General features: G+C 45.2%; 1 protein-coding gene across 1 annotated transcript in view; it reads right to left on the bottom strand.

The window, feature by feature from the left end:
• The window catches only part of Wdfy4 (WDFY family member 4), a 268,757-nt gene that overhangs the window by 168,926 nt on the left and 80,650 nt on the right, over positions 1 to 19,181 (bottom strand). Inside the window, exons 21-29 of the mRNA XM_070020489.1 lie at positions 18,476 to 18,707; positions 16,347 to 16,492; positions 14,466 to 14,577; positions 13,321 to 13,511; positions 10,056 to 10,208; positions 5,942 to 6,015; positions 3,396 to 3,557; positions 1,599 to 1,690; positions 1,287 to 1,335 (exon numbers count right to left, since the gene is read on the bottom strand). Coding sequence (XP_069876590.1) covers positions 1,287 to 1,335; positions 1,599 to 1,690; positions 3,396 to 3,557; positions 5,942 to 6,015; positions 10,056 to 10,208; positions 13,321 to 13,511; positions 14,466 to 14,577; positions 16,347 to 16,492; positions 18,476 to 18,707 — 1,211 coding nt within the window. The remainder of the gene's footprint in view (positions 1 to 1,286; positions 1,336 to 1,598; positions 1,691 to 3,395; positions 3,558 to 5,941; positions 6,016 to 10,055; positions 10,209 to 13,320; positions 13,512 to 14,465; positions 14,578 to 16,346; positions 16,493 to 18,475; positions 18,708 to 19,181) is intronic.

Genomic DNA, 19,181 nt, shown 5'->3' with positions numbered 1-19,181 from the left:
ATTGCTCAAGGCTAGCACTCTACCAGCTGAGCCACAGCTTCACTTTCAGCTTTTTTTGTGGTTAATTGGAGATAAGAGTTTCATTAATTTATTTGAACAGATTGGCTTTGAATCATGATACTCAGATCTCAGCCCTCCTAAGAAACTAGGTTTACAGGCATGAGCTATGGGTGCCTAGCTCATGTAAGAAGCCTTTTTTTTTTGGGGGGGGGGGGAGGGTTCCAGTTTGGAATTTGAACATCCAAAGATAAGCAAGCACTCTACCACTTGCTATCATGTTCCCAGCCCCTTTTGCTTTTAGGTTTTTCTTTTTTTCCTTTCTTCTTAGAAAAGGCCTTACAATTTTTCCTGAGACTATGATCCTTCTACCTCTGTTTCCTGCTTAGCTAGGACTACAGGTGTGTATCACCAATCCTGGCCCAAATTTTATATGATTTTAATTAATTAAAATTCAAATTTAAAAGGCTACATGTGGCTAGTGGCTTGTAGAGGTCCCCCATGGATCACCTTAGTGGACAGGGGAGCATTAACATGGATAAGGTTATTCTATGCATCCAAGCAGAGAGAGAGTGACTCAGAAATGAATTCTAGCCTGATGCCTGTGGCTCATGCCTGTAATCCTATTTCTCAGGTGCTGAGATCTGAGGATTATGGCTCAATGTCAGCCCAAGCAAGTAAGTCTGTGAGACTTGCATTTCCAACTAAGCACCAAAAAGGTCAGAAGTAGAGCTATGGATCAAGTGGTAGAACATTGGCCTTGAGCTAAAAAAACTAAGAGGACAATGCCTAGGACGTGAGTTCAACCCTCACATTAGGAAAGAAAGAAAGAAAGAAAGAAAGAAAGAAAGAAAGGAAAGAAAGAAGAAGAAAGAAAGAAAGAAAGAGAAAGAAAGAAAGAAAAGAAAGAAAGAAAGAAAGGAAGGAAGGAAGGAAGGAAGGAAGGAAGGAAGGAAGGAAGGAAGGAAAGAAAGAGAGAGAAAGAAAGAGAGAGAGAAAGGAAGGAAAGAAAGAAAGAAAGAAAGAAAGAAAAGAAAGAAAGAAAGAAAGAAAGAAAGAAAGAAAGAAAGAAAGAAAGAAGAAAGAGGAAGGGAGGGAGGAGGGAGGGAGGGAGGGAAGGATGGAGGGAGGGAAGGAGGGAGGGAGGGAAGGCTGGCAGGCAGGCAGGCATCACAAATCTGTGTATTACAAGAAGCCCAAGGGGCTTTAGAAGCTTGTAGGGCTGGGAATGAATATGGCTACTTTTGTAGAGAAGTTGGGAGTTAGGGGACATGGCCTCCCATGCCCACATCATGGACAGAAGCTTGATAACATTACATTTTGGATGTGTTGGGGGCACTGAGAGTTAATGGGGTTCAGCAAAGAAAGGCGGCAGGGTCTCACATGCAGGGAGCTGACTGCTGCCAAGGACGCTCAAGCAGGAGTGAACCCATTGGTGTCATTTGTGACTCTCATGGTAATCTTCAGCCTCCCAGATGCAGCCTCAGCCATGGGGCCAGCTGTGGAGACCTCTGCTCACACCCCCCAACAATGCATGCCTCCAAACACCGGGAGGTTCATCCTGTCACCTTCAGACTGGGGTTAGGGAAATACACTCTCACCAGGCTCACGGTGGTCCTGGCTCCATCCACACAGATGCTGTCTCTCGTTCACTGATGAAGGCTTGAGGGTGTAAATGACAAACAGCCCAACCCTGCAGGCGACAGGAAGACAAGAAAAGGCTCGGTGGTGGCCTCAGCCATACCTGTAGAGCACATATTAGTGTCTTCTCCCACATCCACTCCATGGGGTTTTGGGGAGGCGGGGGGGGGGGGAGGGATGATACTGACCAGTGGATCTTATTCTTTCTCCTCACCAAATAAAGAATTGTGAATTGGGAAAAGTGGGAGTACAGGCAAAGTTGATTGGAAAAGGAGAGTAAAGATGCTGAGAGAAATTGAGGAAAAGCAACATAGCTATTGGCATGATAATGTAAGCCCCTAACCTGGACTCCCAACTACGAGGGTCACCCTGTACCATGTGAGCACTTCCCCACCTGCTTCCCAAGAAAGGGGGGGAAGGAAGGAGGAGGAAGAGGAGGAGGAGGAAGGGGAGGAGCAGGAGGAAAAAGAAGAGGAGGAAGAGGAGATGGAAGGAGGGGGGAAAAGAGGATGAGAAAGAAGAGCAAGAAGAGGAAAAAGAGGAGGAAGAAGAGGAGGGGGAAGGAAGAGGAGGGGTAGGAGAGAGAGGAAAGAGGAGGAGGAAAAGGAGGAGGGGGAGGAGAAGAAGGAGGAGGAGGGGAAGGAGGGGGAGGGGAAGGAGGGGAAGGGGAAGGAATTGGAGAAGGAAGAAGGGGAGGAGGAGGGAGAGAAGGAAGAAGGGGAGAAGGAGAGGGAGGGGAGAGGGAGGGAGGAGGAGGGAGAGAAGGAGAGGAGGGGGAGGAGGAAGGGGGAGAGGAGGAAGCAGCAGCAAGTACAGAGTAGGGCCCAGAAATCAGCAGCTGCTATAGGCTCTCTGGGGTCTCTCTTTTACAGCCCTTTTGTGACTCTCAGCTGTCCTACCCATCTGGTTGGGTGCCTGTCCCCTGTGCGGATCTGCTCTAGTCTCATCAGGAACTTTGCTCTCATCAGAGTGATTGTCACAGTCTTCAGAGGTCTTTGGGAAGGGGAAGGGCCCATTGTCTCCACTGGTTGTCTCTGCTTTCCCAGGATCTTTGGTTCCAGTGGGCCACCGTCACCAAGAAAGAGGAGGGTGTGTTAATCTCCACTGGTCATCGTCTCTGCTTATCTGCCTAATTTTTTACCTTTTTGGCCTCAGTGTAAGGGACATTGTGTAATTCTATGACCCACACAGCACTTCCAGAGACTTCTAAAATGGGTCAAAATTCATTGGAGATGTTAATTCTGGCTCCTGTAGATCAGATGGGGGGAGGAAAGGAGGGGCTAGGTGTGGTATGAGCTGGGATGTCTGAGGAAGGGGAGGTCTGCAGGAGTCAGATGTGGACACCACCAGCCACCAAGGACTGCTATGTTCTTGAACATGCTTCCATTCAGGCACAGTAGAACCATCCCACACCACGGGGCAGTGGACCAAATCTCTGATGAGGGAACCCAGCCTCTTCACAAGACATCTCACCCTTCTCCTAATTCTCAGCCCAAAACAAACTTCTAGAGGGTTCCTAAATATGTTAGATTAAATATGTAGAAAGAGTAAGAGACAGAGAGAGAGAGAGTGGAGCTAGGTCTATGCTCCCTTGGGGGAGAGGGAGAGAGAGAGAGACAGAGAGAGAGCATGCTGGAGCAGGAGGAAGAAGAGAGGAGGAGAAGGAGGGGGAGGAGGAGCAGGAGGAGTGGGTCTATACTCCCTTGGGAAGCAGTCCTGGGGCCCCTGCCCTTCCCCAGGGGAGCTTGGCAAGGTACCTGAGCAAGTCCTGGATACTGAAGTGGCTCCTCAGTTGACAGCCTAGGATGGCAATTATGGTAGGGACCTTGGAGGGGGCCAGGCGAGGCTCATTGAAGAGGAAGATGAGCTTGGGTATAAGCTGTGCCTGGTGAGCAACCTCAGCATTCCTGGGTCCCTCCCTGATGAACCCAGGGAAAGAGGCAGTAAAAGCTTTTACTGGAATGAACCAAATTTGCTGTGTTTTTGCTAAAAAGGTTTCCCCCCCGCCCCCCAAGCTAGGTTTGTTCTATGGCCTTCTGACTCCAGTGCTCTCTTGGCAGCTTGTCAAGATGCCATCAGACATCCATTGAGAATATGTCTGCCAAGTGCACGGAGTCACTGGGGCATGTGCCTCCCTCCACCCCACCAAACCCATCCCTGGGCCGGAAACTGCCTTCAAAAACAAACCCCAAGTATTGACTTAAATTCTAAGCCTTTGGGAAAATGAGTACTGGCCTTAGAAAATTCAGAACAAAGACAGACACACACATGAGCCTCCTGTGTCTCTCAACAAGAGGTCCTCCACGGGTGTGTCTGGGTACGTGATTTTCCTGCCTCCCCAAACCACAAAGTGGATCCAGCAGCCACAGAATCAAAGAGGAGGGAGGGAGAATTCAAATACCCACAACACCCCGCCACCCCCCCCTACTTAGTCTGGTCACAAATCCAATTTCCAGTAAATTCTACCTCCTCCAAAGATTACAGCTCCCCAGGCAATGTCGGCCCAGGCTCTCTAGCTTGGGCTGCCACAGCTTTTCTCTCCTTTTTCCTCCCTGTGTTTCTCCAAGTCCTTTCTTCACAGGACTAGGCCTCACTCTTCTCTGAATGTCCAGCATGGTGAACGGGGTGTGAATGTAGTGGAGTTTCTATCAGCTTTCCAATAACAGGCAGCTGAATGGGAAGATGTGTGTGAATGCATTCAGAACTCAACAGGAAGCCAGGGGGCGCCACTCACCACTAGCTATTCAGGAAGCTGAGATCTGAAGATCATGATTGAAAGTCACCTGGGCAGAAAAGTCCTTGAGACTCTGATCTTCAATAAACCACCAAATAGCTGCAAGTGGAGCTGTGGTTCAAGTGGTAGAGCACTAGCCTTCAGCACAAAGCTCAGGGACAGTGTTCAGGCACTGAATTCAAGCCCCAAGACAAGCACCAAAAAAAAATAAATAAAAGAAAATAAAAGAAGAAGAAAAAAAGGAAAAACCAGATGCCAGTGAACTAGAACTGCCTGATGGTGAGGGAAGCAGGAGGCTTCATTTCCTTCTACTTCCCCAGCCCCTGGCCTGCTGTGGAGCAACCTCAAGCTAACTCATCACCAGCTTCTATAAGCAAAGCCATGCTTCCAACCTGGCTATAGCTTGTATGATGGTTGTGCATGCTCCAATGAAACCCAGTCCCAACCTAGGACTACGGAGGGAAGCAAAAATCCTGCTCCTACAGCACACGCTCCACAAAGGCCTTCTCTCCGAGAAGCTGCTGAAAGGCAGCAGAGTCAAAGGAAGCAAGGCAGACTGGAGTTAGGGTTCAGCTATGTCCACAGGCACTGCCCAGCCTCAATGCAGAATCATCTATCACTGATGCAAGCCCATGGTGTCCTTTTTGTTTTTGATCGATTGTAAGGCTTGAACTCAGGGCCTGGGCACTGTCCTAGGTTTTGTTGCTCAAGGCTAGCACTTTACCATTTTGAGTCACTGCTCTATTTCTGGTGTTTAGATGGTTACAGATAAGAGTCTCATGACCTTTGCTACCTGAGCTGGTTTCAAATCACAATCCTCAGATCTTAAGCTTCTTGAGTAGCTAGGATTACAAGCATAAGCCACCAGTGCCTGGCCCATAACGTTGTTTTTTGAATTGCCTTCCTCTCCCCCTTTCTTCTCCCTTCTTCCTTCTTCCTTTTCTATCTGCCTTAAGCTGGTAGATTTGCAATTTTCCCACTTGGAACCCAAAGAGCCCTGAATGAGTCCAAATAGTCATTGGGAGAAGCTCAGATCAAGAGACAAAGTGGAAGCCAGGGTACTTGTGGCTCACATCATAATCCTAGCTACTCAGGAGGCTGAGATATGAGGACCACAATTTGAAGCCATGCCAGGCAGTAAAATCCATGAGACTCATCCCCAATTAACCACCAAAAAGCTAGAAATGGAGCTATGGCTCAAGTGGTAGAGTGCTAGCTTTGAGCAAAATTAATAATAATAATAATAATAATTCAAGGAGAGTACCAGGCCCTGTGCCCCAGGATGGGCACAAAAAAAGAGGGTTGGGGGAGACAAAATGTGACTGGAGTGGGATGTCCTTGCTGGTCACACGCATGGAACTTGAAGTCAGCATGAACCCCTGGGGCTGCAGAGTCTCTAAGCTCTCCCCTCCTGACTCTGTCAGAGGACAGAGTCCTGTTCCACTTGTCCAGCCTAAGCACATGGTACTCTGGGACTGCAGTCATACACAGGTTGTCCTGTCCTCTGGGCTTCTTTTCTTTGCATAAAGACATTAGATTTCAATCCAACGCTGCTGAAACCCAGCCTACCTTGGTGACTGAAGGATTTCTGCAAAATGGGAGAAGAGAGCAAGCTCCAGATTGTCTGCAGTGTTCATCCAGAGCTGGAAGACAGAATACAACATAGGTGTACTAGCCAGGCACCTGGGGCCCACACCTGTAACCCTAGCTACTCAGGGGGCTGAGATCTGAGGATTGCAGTTCAAAGCCAGCCCAGGCAGAAAAGTCCAGGAGACTCATATCTCCAATTAACTACCAAAAAGCCAGAAGTGGAGGGGTAGCTCAAGTGGTAGAGTGCCAGCTTTGGGCACAAAAGCTCAGGGACAGAGCCTGTGGCCTGTGCGCGCACACACACACACACACACACACACACACACACACACACACACACACAAACACACACACACACAAACACACAGACACATACACTACAAAGCATGAAGGAAGGAGGGTTTGGAAGGAAGAAGGATACAGTATGGTGTTATCTCCAGCCAGGAGTCAACAAGATTGTCAGCCCTGGCATGAGACTTGCTTTCCTGATACTACTCAGCAGATAGAGAACATGACCCCCTAGGCCAGAAAACACCTGTATAGCCATCTCATCTGTTTGCCCAGCCCTGGTCCCAGAGCCCAGGAGACCACACATTAGACACAACTCATCTACATTGGATTTTGCAGGGCAAATAATGGAGTAGGAATTATTTGAGATGAGGAAACACAGGTCAAGATACATTGGTTGAGTGACAGGTCCAGTTCACCTCAGCCAGTGTCAGGAATGGCAGTAGCAGCTAGGTTTTGTGCTCCATGGGACACACGTCTATGTGTAACATTGTCTTGGGGTTCCTCTATGTAAAATCTGCATCGCATCCCACACTGCCTGTTCCTGCATAAGAGAATTGTGAATGATACACAGATGGGAAGTGCACTGTCTGTGGATGATGCCTGGTCACTTAGGTGAGGGAAATGCAACTGTAAGCTTCCCACTTAGACAGAGTAGATGTGGTACTTCCTAGTCCATTTCTACATCCTTTAGAGAACACGATTATTCTTCATCTGAAAATAATGACTCTTTTGAAGGCCCCAGGTATAGAAGGTTCTGACACAACATTGTAAAAACACACTCAGGGCAGCATAAATAGCTCACATGTGCCAATAATACCTCTTGCTCAAGGCAACAAGAGACATCAAAGTAACTGTCTGTCTTTATTTATTTATTTAGTGCCAGTCCTGGGGCTTGAACTCAGGGCCTGAGCACTGTCCCTGAGCTTTTGTGCGTAAGACTGGTGTTCTATCACTTGAGCCACAGCTCCACTTCCAGCTTCTTGGTGATTAATTGGAAATACGAGACTCACTGATTTGTCTGCCTGGGCTTGCTTGGAATGGTGATCCTCAGATCTCAACCTCCTTAGTAGCTAGGATTACAGGGATGAGCCACCAGTGCCTGGCTAGTAGCTATCTTTTATTCACAGGGAGATACAAGACATTCCATAGATGCCTCACAGATCAATAATACAGGATCTATCTATAAAGTTTATCTATGCATAATAGGAAATTAACAATCATACCTAATAATCACATTGGTTAATCATATTAAAATACTGTAATAGGGGCTGGGAAGGCGGCCCAGTGGTAGAGTGCTTGCCCTGCATGCATGAGGCCCTGGGTTTGATTCCTCAGCACCACATAAGCAGAAAAGCTGGAAGTGGCGCTGTGGCTCAAGTGGTAGAGAGCTAGCCTTGAGCTGAAGAGCTGAGGGACAGCACCCAGGCCCAGAGTTCAGGCCCCATGACCAACCAAAAATAAAATACTGTAATAAAAGGTTTATTAATTTTATGCAGTATTTCTGGAATTTTGTGTTCATATTTTTAGTCAGAGGTTAACTAAAGGGAAAGCCTAGATATGGAGGGAATACTGCATTTTCATTTAGTAGGGAAGGAGACAGAGGTCCAGAGAGACTCAGTTGGCAGAAACTGGTCTTCAAGTTTGCTCCTTCAGACCAGCCACACTTGGAACTCATTCTCTCACTTCCATGTCTCAACATGGACAGCAGACAGAGACCACAGGGTCAATTACCAGCCATACTTGGAACAAGCAAGTGTCCACTTGGGAGGAGGAAATGTAAAAGAGTCCCATTGAACCTGAATTTTTCAGAAAGCCTGTGGATTCATCAACCCTCTCTACTCTAAGACCTAAGTAGCTTAGTGCCACAAATTGGGCATGAAACACAGATCAATTCAATTGTTTTAAGGAATGAAAGCAAAATAAAGCAATGTAAAAGAAGTGCATTGCATTTAAGCCAGAAACAGGCTGACAGATTTTCAGCCCTTATAAGCCACAGACTATATAGGCTGATGCCTCACTTTTTTCTCTTCACTTCTCTCTCTAGCTCCTTCTCCCTCACCTTCTCTCCTTTCCTCTCTCTTTCATCTCCCTCTTCCTCTCCATTTCCATCTGCCTCCCCCACCCCCAACTTTTTCCATAACTCAGGGCCTGGGCACTGTCCCTGAGCTTCTTTGTGCTCAAGGCTAGCACTCTACCACTTGAAGAACAGCTCCACTTCCAACTTTTTGTTGGTTAATTGAAGATGAGTCTCATGGACTCTCCTGCCAGAGCCAGCTTCACACTACAATCCTCAGATCTGTCTCCTGAATGGCTAGCAATATAGACATGGGCCACTGATGTCAAGCAAAGAAAGTAAAATTTAAGTGCATGGGGACAGGGAAACACAAGTGCTGTCTACAGTAGCATTTGTTATAATCACAAAAAAGAGAAATCAAAGAATGATCTAATAATTTGATGAGAAGAGCAGGAAGAAGCCAGGAACTCTGACCTCAGCATGTACATGTGTTTGAGCCTGAACCAATATGTAATTCCAAACCTATCATGTGGAAATTTCTTCTACTGAAGAGCCTTATTTTCTCTGGGAGAAGCCCCACAATAATCCTTCCTTCCTTCCTTTTTTTGTTTTTTGTTTTTTGTTTTGGTCCATCATGGAACTTGAACTCTAGGCCTGGGTACTACCCCCTTAGCTCTTCAGCTCAAGGATAGTGCTCTACCACTGGAGCCACAGCACCCACTTCCGGCTTTTTCTGTTTATGTGGTGTTGATGAATCGAACCCAGGGCCTCATGCATGCAAGGCAAGTGCTCTACCACTGAGCCACCTTCCCAGCCTTTTTCTTTTTTCTTTCTTTTTTTTTTTTTTTTTTTTTTTGTCAATTGTGAGGCTTGAACTCTGGGCCTGGGCACTGATCTTGAGTGAGCTCTTCCGCTCAAGATTAGTGCTCTACCACTTTGAGCCACAGCTCCACTCCCTGTTTTCTGTCAGTTAGTTGGAGATAATGTTGTAAGGTGAAAATTCCTACATAAGTTCCCTATGTGAGAAAAATTACAACCCAAAGCATGTAAGGTGAGCTGGGTACTGACAGCTCATGCCTGCAATCCTAGCTACTCAGGAGGCTGAGATCTGAGGATTGCACTTCCAAAGCCAGCTCAAGCAGGAAAGTCTGTAAGACTCTTATCTCCAATTAACCTCCAAAAGGCCAGAAGTAGAGCTGTGGATCAAATGGTAGAGCATTAGCCCAAGGAAGGAAGGAAGGGAGAGGGAGAAAGAGGAAGAGAGGAAGGGGAGAGAGAGAGAGAGAGAGAGAGAGAGAGAGAGAGAGAGAGAGAGAGAGAGAGAGAGAGAGAGAGAGAGAGAGAGAGAGAGAGAGAAGGTAGAGCACCCAGGCCCTGAGTTCAATTCCTAGGACTTGAATGAACACATACACACACACCAAAGAATGGAGTCTCAGAGAGAGGTCAAGGAAGTTGCTCAAGCCACATAACTAGAAGTAACATGGTTTAACTATAAACACAGACGTCTGAAATCCAGAACTTTTGTGATTTTAGCTTTTCCCTCTTACTGCCACACTATGACTATGAAGGGAGCTAAGCCATTGGACTTAGAGAAAGCACCCAACTTCCTTCCTTATTATAATTCTCTCTCTCTCTCTCTCTCTCTCTCTCTCTCTCTCTCTCTCTCTCTCTCTCTCTCTCTCTCTCTCTCTCTCTCTCTCTCTCTCTCTCTCTCTCTTTCCTCACCCCCCTCTCTCTCTCACACACACACACACAATCTGAAGACCTAAGGACTGATCTCTAGTTTACCTCGAAACTGCAGAGGATGTGCTGGAAGATGCCCATGTTGGTGATGGCAGATGGCCTGAAGCCCAGCTCCGCAGTGCCAGCCACAGAGAGAATGAGCTGGAAGACGCGGTGGTTTAGAAGCGAGGTCTTCTTCCTCAGGAGAAACGCCATTATCTGGAATGACCCCGAAGCCAGAGCAGTACATGGATGAGCAAGCACGTGGCTGGTGGCTGAGCCATTTTCCTGCAGCTGTCCCCTCCCACAGTGCCCACCACTGGTCCAAGCTACAAACTCCTACTTGCTGGAGCCAGCACCCAGCCATGCTCGCATAAGAAAAACCTGCATGCCTTTTACAGCACATCCTTGTAAGGGTCCCCCTTGACTTGCTCTGTCACTAGGACTCCTGTTCTCCCCTGAAGCTCTTCCCTAGCTTTCCCAAACACTACTCTGCTGGTTTCCTCCTTTCAGCCATCAGACTGCAGCCACCAGCTGTGAAATTCAGTCATACCAGCAAACTAGCAAGGTGCAAGCATCCATTCCAGGGTAGAAACACTGAGATGTCAGCAAGACACATGGTATCCCAAACCTAGAGATGAGGGAGATGTATTCCACCAAGTCTCACATCCCTGTTGACCTCCATCCACTAGCATTTGAGTCCTTCCCCACTGCATAGCTCATCTCGTGTGGCTCAATCCCCTACCTCCTGTCCCTGTCTTCCCTAGACTCCCCATCATCTTCCAATATGCCTTTGAGAAGGTGATGGTCAGCTGATACATATTTTCTCAGACTGGTCTGGTCATTTTTTTGTGTGTGCCAGTACTTGGACTTGAACTCAGGACCTGGGCACTCCGCCTTAGCTTTGTTGCTCAATTCTCAATCTAACACTTGAGTATCTCCTCCGTTTCCAAGTTTTGGTCGTTAATTGGGGATAACAGACTCATAGACTTTCTGTCCAGGCTGGTTTCAAATTACAATCCTCAGATCTCCACTTCCCAAATAGCTAGGATTGCAGGCATGGGCTACTGGTGCCAACCTGGTCACTTTTGTTTTTTGGCATAGTTGTATTATGATCTCTCTTTCATTCCCACCAAGCAAAAAAAAAGATGCAATTTTCTTTCTTTTTTTTTTTCTTCTTTCTGTCCATTATGAGGCTTGAACTCAGGGCCTGGGTGCTGTCCCTGAGCTCTTTTGCTCAAGGCTAGTGCTCTACCACTTGAACCACAGCTCTACTCCCAACTTTCTACTGTGTGTGTGCCCCTCAGACTCCTGTCCTGGCCACCTTCTTGCCAGGCAAAGGTTACACCAGAGATGTGTCCATGTCTCACTGGATTAGTTCTTGGCTAGACTACATGTGAGAAAACCATTTTCTGAGCACTTATTATAGGTAAGGCATAATTCTAAACCCTTCTATTGTATGGAATCAGATGATCCTCACTGTGGCCTGATTATAACTAGTCCAACAACTAGACCTTACAGGTAGGAAAACCATGGCAGAGAGGGCAAACAACAGTACAGAGAAAGTATCAAGTTATATGAAAATCCCAGATTCTGGCTCTGAGGTCTGGGCTCTAAGCCACAGTTCAAAGGCAAAGTGAAGAGATCACAAATGATCCTGGAAATTTCCAGAAGCCACAGAAAAGTGACTATCCTCTGTTCTACACAGGCCTCTTGTGTGTGTGTGTGTGTGTGTGTGTGTGTGTGTGTGTGTGTGTGTGTGTGTGTGTGTGTGTGTGTGTGTGTGTGTGTGTGTGTGTGTGTGTGTGTGTGTACGTGCGTGCATGCGTACTGGTCCTAGGGCTTGAACTTAGGTCCTGGGCGCTATCCCTGAGCTTTTTTTGCTCAAGGCTGGCACTCTACTACTTGAGTCACTGTGCAGAATACTTCTGGCTTTTTTGTGATTAATTAATTGGAGATAAGAGTCTCAGGGAATGGCCAGTAGACACATGAAGAAATGCTCAACTTCTCTGGCCATAAAAGAAATGCAAATCAAAACAACATTGAGATTCCACCTCACCCCAGTTAGAATGGCTATAGTCAAAAAATCTGATAATGACAGATGCTGGAAGGGATGTGGCCAAAAGGGAACCCTACTGTATTGTTGGTGGGAGTGTAAACTTGTTCAGCCACTCTGGAAAGCAGTACAGAGGTTCCTCAAAAGACTACACATAGAGCTCTCCTATGACCCAGCAATCCCACTTCTGGGTATTTACCCAAATGATCACAAACAAGGCCATACTAAGGCTACCAGCACAACTACGTTTATTGCAGCATTATTCACCATAGCTAAGATATGAAACCAACCCAGATGCCCCTCAGTAGATGAATGGATCAAGAAAATGTGCTACATATATACAATGGAATTCTATGCTTCCATCAGAAAGAACGACACTGTTCCATTTGTTAGGAAATGGAAAGTGTTGGGAAAAAAATCATATTAAGTGAAGTTATTCAGTCCCAAAGAAATTTAGGTTCCATGGTTTCCTTTATTTGCAATAATTAATATACATATAGGATAATCTTATCTGATGAGCTGAAAAGCTCAAAAACCATGTAGAAATGACCATATAAGATGATGCTAATAAGCAAAATGAAACCCAAGATATGGATACAAGAGGTCTGTCTTTATGTTTTTGTTTGAAATGTACCATGTGATTTTATCTTTTGTTGTTGTTGTTTCCTTTGTATCTTCTTTCCCCTATGGCATATCCCCTGTTGTACTTGATTTTGATACCCTGCATCTTGTACATACATTTGTCTGTTCTGGGGAGGGGAAAGGGAATAGCAAAACGCAGAAACAAGGACACGGGATGACCCATTGCAACAATGATACCCACAGGACAGTATATTGGAAACGAACTTTACAACTTCAGGTGGTGAGGGGAGAAGGAGGAGGGGGATAAGAGGTTGGGAGGTGGGTGGGTGAACAACAAGGAAGGAAAGGGGAACAATGATCAACAAGTAATGTACTCATTGCCTTATTCATGTCACGGTAACCCCTCTGTACAACATCTTAACAATAAAATTTTAAAAAGTGAAAAAGAGTCTCAGGGACTTTCCTGCCTGGGTTGGCTTTGTATCGTGATCCTCAGGTCTCAGCCTCCTGAGTAGCTCCAGTTATCGATGTGAGCCACCAGCACCCAACAGCACATAGCTCCTCTTATGCTAGTTCTGCTGTGACAATTCCAGACTCAGAAGGCTCTGAGCTATTCTGAGCTATGTCACAGGAGCAGGGGAGACAACAATGCTTGGGAGAGTCCCAAGCTCAGTGGGAGGGGGACAGGGTTACCTGGTATCCACCGATATGCTGCATCAGGCGGTCACACATGGTGTTGCTGGTCAAGACCGAGTGCAGGACTTTCACAGCTGCATACATGGTGTGGTCATCTGTTGCTAAGGAGATGAGACCCAGGAGAATGGCAGGTCCTCCAATGAAGTCCAGGCTGCTGGCAGCAGGGCTGGAGTGAAATACTCTCACCCCTGCACAAGACCAAGAAGGCATTTCATCAGCACATCACAGCTGTACCACAGTAATGCAGGTCCTGGTGGCATACAAGACTAGGGGAGCTGCCCTGCCTCTCAGTGTGCAGCAGAGGGGCCTGTGCAGTGGGTCAGGCTGGGAGGAAAGGGAGGGGCTTGAATGTCATAGGGGCTGAAGGATCTTGCATAGGGAATGTCTGTATCATCAAACAGCACAAAGGCTGTCAGTTTAGCACCATTGTGTGGAATCCATAGTGCTGAGGGAGCCCAAAGCACTGATTCCTGGTTGCTCTGATTAACCTCTGGCCTTTCCTTGTTCTCTGGATCCTGCTGGGCTGGACCCTTGTACCAGGCTCTCTGCTGGGCTCTTGCTCTATCACATGATGACAAGCAGCTGTTGCCTGGTGTTTGCACTCAACCAACCACCACCATTGCCTCTACTCAACATGGTCCCCAGACAGGCTCTGGTTGTGTATGGTCACCAGCCTGGTGAGTCACTGAGCTTAGTCACAATTGCCAGATGCAGCAGAAAGAACTCATCTGGCTAGCCAGTCTTTGGCTAGGATTATTTTTTGTTTGGTGTTAGTTGGTTTTGGTTTGGAAGGGGGTGTTTGTTTTTTTGTTTTATGCCCAATCTGCGGGTTAAAGCTTCTTTGTGAAAGGCTGGTGCTCTGCCACTTAAGCCATCCCTCCACTTCTGGCTTTTTGCTGGTTAATTGGAAATAAGAGGCTCACTGACTTTCCTGCCTGGGCTGGTTTCAAACTACAGTCCTCAGATCTCAGCCTCCTGAGTGGCTAGGAATACAGAGTAAGCCATCAGCACCCAGTACTCTTTGAATAAGTTTATTCCCCACTCTTCCCCCTCCTACCGTGGCTCCCCAGCATGCTCTATCCAGCCTGTGCTGCAGAAGCCATTCTTCACAAAGAGCAGTAAAGCTTCACTGCCTGGCTTACCTAACTGGCCCACAACGACAGCTCCCAGGGTGCGGAGAGATCCTGAGAGATGTCCAGCACAGTTTCTCAGCAAGAACACAGGCACAGCATTGTCACGAGAGGAAATATTCATCTAGAAGAAGTGGTGACATTAGTCCTATGAAACTTTTGATAAAGAAGGGGTGTGAGTCAGGAGCTCCTAAAGGACGGGAATTCAAGGCCTGGTCCTCATGGCACTCCATGAGCAATGATGAGTGGATGAATAGTACTTAAACCTGGGTTGAGGAACTGAAGCCAAAATCTGGGCTCCCCTGCCCTGTTCCCACACTGACTCAAATGCAAGTAGACCTGCCTTAATTATGCAGTCTGCATAATTAAGAGAGAAGAGGAGCTAGCTGAGCACCAGTAGCTCATACCTATAATCCTAGCTACTCAGGAGGTATTGAGATCTGAGGTTCTGGTTCAAAGCCAGCCCAGGCAGGAAAATCAATGAGACTCTTATCTCCAAAAAACTACACAGAAAGAGCTGGAAGTGGCACTGTGGCTCAAGTGGTAGAGTGCTAGCCTTGAGCAAAATGAAGACAGTGACAGCACCCAGACTCAGAATTCAAGCCCCAGGACTGGCAAATAAAAAAGGAACAGGGGTAATGGAGAGAGAGAGGAGCTGATGAGAGCAGGTAGAACTCACAGACACCAAACACCTTCTGGTGAAACGCTAATATCAAAAGAAGACCTACTACCTCCTCAGTTCAAGGTTGTCCAGGCTCTTGCAAAACCCAGCTGTGGCTGATTTCAGAGGAGCAGAAAGAATGGAGTCCTCACCCCCTTTATTGTAAAGTGTATTATACACCTAAGCTCAGCAAGATCTAGTTCCTGATTCCTTATCCCTTCTTTGGGGAAAGGGTAAAAAGAATATAAACTCACCTTTACAATAAATTTTTTTCAAAAAGAATATAAACTAACCAGCCAAAATTTATCAGCATTAAAAACCAAAGAGATCTTTATGCCAGAGTTGAACATCCTCATCTGCACATGCATTTGCTTATTGTTTTGCAAGTTTGCTATTTTTAAAAAATCACAACATGCTTAGCACCAATAGCTCATGCAATCAGAAGACTGATTAGCTATTATTACAGTTTGAAGGATCATAGTTTGAAGCCAGTTCAGGCAGAGAAGTCCATGAGACACCATTTAAAAAAATAAAAAATAAAAATAAAAACAAGCCAGCTGCCAGTGGCTCAGGCCTATAATCCTAGCTACTCAGGAGGCTGAGATCCAATGATCTCAGTTGAAAGCCACTCTCAGAAGGATAAGACTCTTATCTCCACTTAATCACCAAAAAGCTGAAGTAGAGTTATGGCTCAAGTGATAGCCTTGAGAAAAAGAGCTCAAGGACAGCTCCCTGGCTCTGTAACCAAACCCCAGGACTGGCACAAAAATACTTCAACAAGCAAAGTGAGAGGTATCACTCAAGTGGTAAAATGCCAGCTTAGCGAGCACAAGATCCTGAGTTCAAACCTTGATACTACCAAAAAAACAAAATCAGAGCAACTAAAAAACCATTATACAGCTTTGTTGAGTCAGGAGTATCCAGAAGGAAGAGCAGTAGTTTCTCTGTTATTGATAATCTCTATGTATTGAGATCAGTCCATTTGTTCTTGTCCAGGAAGATCACCCGCTTACATCTCTGAGTAATTATAAATAAAAGATCTAGTCTTGGATGGTGCTAATGGGTGGAGAAACACAAGGCTTTTTCATAAATGAGGTGGGAGGTATGCAGGAATTGATATCCATCTACAAATGGACAATTGTGAATTAGAGTTTACTCAGACGTTGGAAGCTGAAGCAAGCTATGAGATCAAACTTCTAACAGTGAACAGCAAATAGGGTTTGAAGCTGTACCTCCTTGGCGATCAGGCGGCTGTCCACCTCATTGTAGATGCTTCTGATGTTTGCTATGCTGGTGGTGGAGGAGCTGGACACATGAAGACCAAAGGAGATCTTTTCCTCTGCAACCAGGGGTGTGGCCTCACTGTCTGAGTCCTCTCCTATAGCAATACACCTTCAATCAGTCCTTGACTCCTTCATAGAGAAGGAAATAAATCCTCAAACAAATACCTGTAGTTCCCAGTTGCCAGTGGCTCATGTCTATAATCCTGGGGCTGAGATCTAAGGACTGTAATTCAAAGCCAGCCTGACAGAAAAATCCTTCAGACTCTTATCTCTAATTAACCACAAAAAAATGGCAGAAGTAAAGGTGTAGCTCTAGTGGTAGAGTGCCAGCCTTGAGCAAAACAGCTAAAGAACAGCATGCAGGCCCTAAGTTCAAGCCCCAGTACTAGCATGAAAATAAAATGTATATACTACCATGCAACAAGGTAATCACTGAGAAGATGCTTTTGTTTTTACATTGGATGTTTTTGCATGCAGAGAGAAATCCTTCAAAGTGACCCTTTTATAAAAATAGAGGTGTTCCAGGTGGAAATTATCAGAGTACAAAACATTTAGCAGATCCAGGCACTGGTGGCTCACACCTGTAATCCTAGCCAGCCCAAGTAGAAAAGTCCATCAGACTCTTATCTCCAATTAACCAAAAACCCAGAAGTAGAGCTGTGGTTCAAATGGTAAAGTGCTAGCCTTGAACAAAAACAAATCTGCCAACTGAAAAGAAACTCAACTTCAACAAAAGGAAATAAGCTGGGCTGAAAGGCCTAGGATTTTCTGGTAGTGAACATCCCGCCCAGAATTAGCACACTAGTTTTCCAAGGGAATAAGAGCCAGAGTGTTAGTGACACTATGGGTATAGAATCAGTGAAACTTGACCTAGACTCATTGCTCTGGTCAATGCCATTTGCCACAGGAAATGAAGTTCAAACAAGACACGGGCTTGGAGACAGAAAACACTCAACAGCACTCAATTGCCCCTCACTGCGCACAAAGCCTCTACGCAGAGATGCATTTATCATTCTTCCCAGATGGGAACTGACCCCCTTGACTTAACGGAGCTCGGAGAGCAATGCTCCCTGCTTGAACAGCCAACAATCAATAATGAAAATGTGGATGTTTTGTCTGCCTGTTTAATAATTTAAGACAACAGTATACTTTAGTTAAAAAGCTTCTTCATTAAGAGGAATGTAGCTTATTTATCTCATGTCTTTCTCCCTTTGCCGATGGTATTACCCACCCACCCTCTTCCATTAGATGCTTTTGGAGTTGAAACCTAAAGGATATTGTCATTTCCTTTTCTGTGACATTTTTGGTTAGGTTGTAAATATATAATGATCCAATTACAAAGGCTTTCCCTAATGATTGACCTGTGGTGAGTTCATTCTTTTTTAAAAAAAAAATTATACTTTTAGTTTCTTAAAGTAGTTGTAGGAGTTACCATTCAACAGATCATTTTATAAGTACAATGCAGCATGATCAATGTCACCAATTTCATCATTCTCCCCCATTCTTCCGATTCTACTCCCTCTTCTAAATTTTCTTAGTATCATAGGACATACACCAAATATTATTACTGCATTCTCCCCCTCCCTTCCTCTCTTCCTTCATCTACTTACTCCTCATACCTCTCAAGTGACAGTTTCCCAGTATTCATTTTGTTGGACTGTGAGTTCATTTTTTAAGGAATTACATTTGAATTCTCCCCTGCACATTTCATATTTATGTTAATATATTTGTGTTCACTTGCATACAACTTGTATGTGTTTACTTGTACATTTATAAAGTAGTTCTAATTTCCACATATGAGAGAGACCATATTTGTCCCTTGTCTTTCTAGGCCTGACTTACTTAACATTTTTTTCCAGATCCATCCATTTCTTTGCAAATGTACTAATCTTTCTAATGGTTGAATAAAATGTGGTATATATACCCTATTTGAGGGGCATGTGGGTTGTTTTCATACCTTGGCTATGGTGAACAGTACAGCAATGAACATGGTTATATAAGTGGCTTTATGCTATAAATAACTAGAAGTCCATTTAAAAGCTATCAGTGAGAACATCATAAATCAAAACACTCCATACCTTGATCATGCACTGCTTGAAAGTTACCACAGTATCTTGGGCCAAGTTTGATAATAACTTCTAGAGTATCCAATGATATGGCTTCATCAAAGAGGTATGCAGGGCCAAGACGCCAAACTAATGATGACTTTTGTTTCCAAACTCTTGGGGTTGCAATATAGCCATAAACATCCACAAACGAAGATGGATCCATTGCAAGGAAAGGTCCTGGTAAGGCCTGAATATACAGCATCTGTTAAAATATGAATGATGGAAGAAATAAGTGGTGTTAAGCCTCAGAATTAATAAAGCACATGTCTAATGACATGGCATAATGAAGCTCATTCTTATTTCAAAATCAAAATTTACTTTTATCTAAAGATTTAAAATAGCAACTGAAATCCAAGAAATATACTGTAAAATGTAGACAAAAATAAAATACTAATGATCCCTGTGGAGACAATTTTGATAAGAAATGTCAAAATAAATGCAATGTTAATTATCCTTATATAGTCATCCCACTAAGAACTTTAGTGTTTATTAATAAAGTTTTATGTACTGACAATATTTATACAGCTTAGAAAAGAAGAGTCTCTGTTTGCAGGTGACATGTTCATGGAGAATTTTTTTTTTCCTTTAGTCCATCGTGGGGCTTGAACTCTGGGTTTGGGCACTGTCCCTGCACATTTCAGCTCAAGGCCAGCACTCTACCACTTCAGCCACAGCG

Source organism: Dipodomys merriami, unplaced genomic scaffold, assembly GCF_024711535.1.
Source record: "Dipodomys merriami isolate MVZ:Mamm:240054 unplaced genomic scaffold, mDipMer1.0.p SCAF_14, whole genome shotgun sequence".
In the NCBI taxonomy this organism is placed as follows: domain Eukaryota; kingdom Metazoa; phylum Chordata; class Mammalia; order Rodentia; family Heteromyidae; genus Dipodomys; species Dipodomys merriami.
This window is presented reverse-complemented; position numbering and strand designations above follow the sequence as displayed.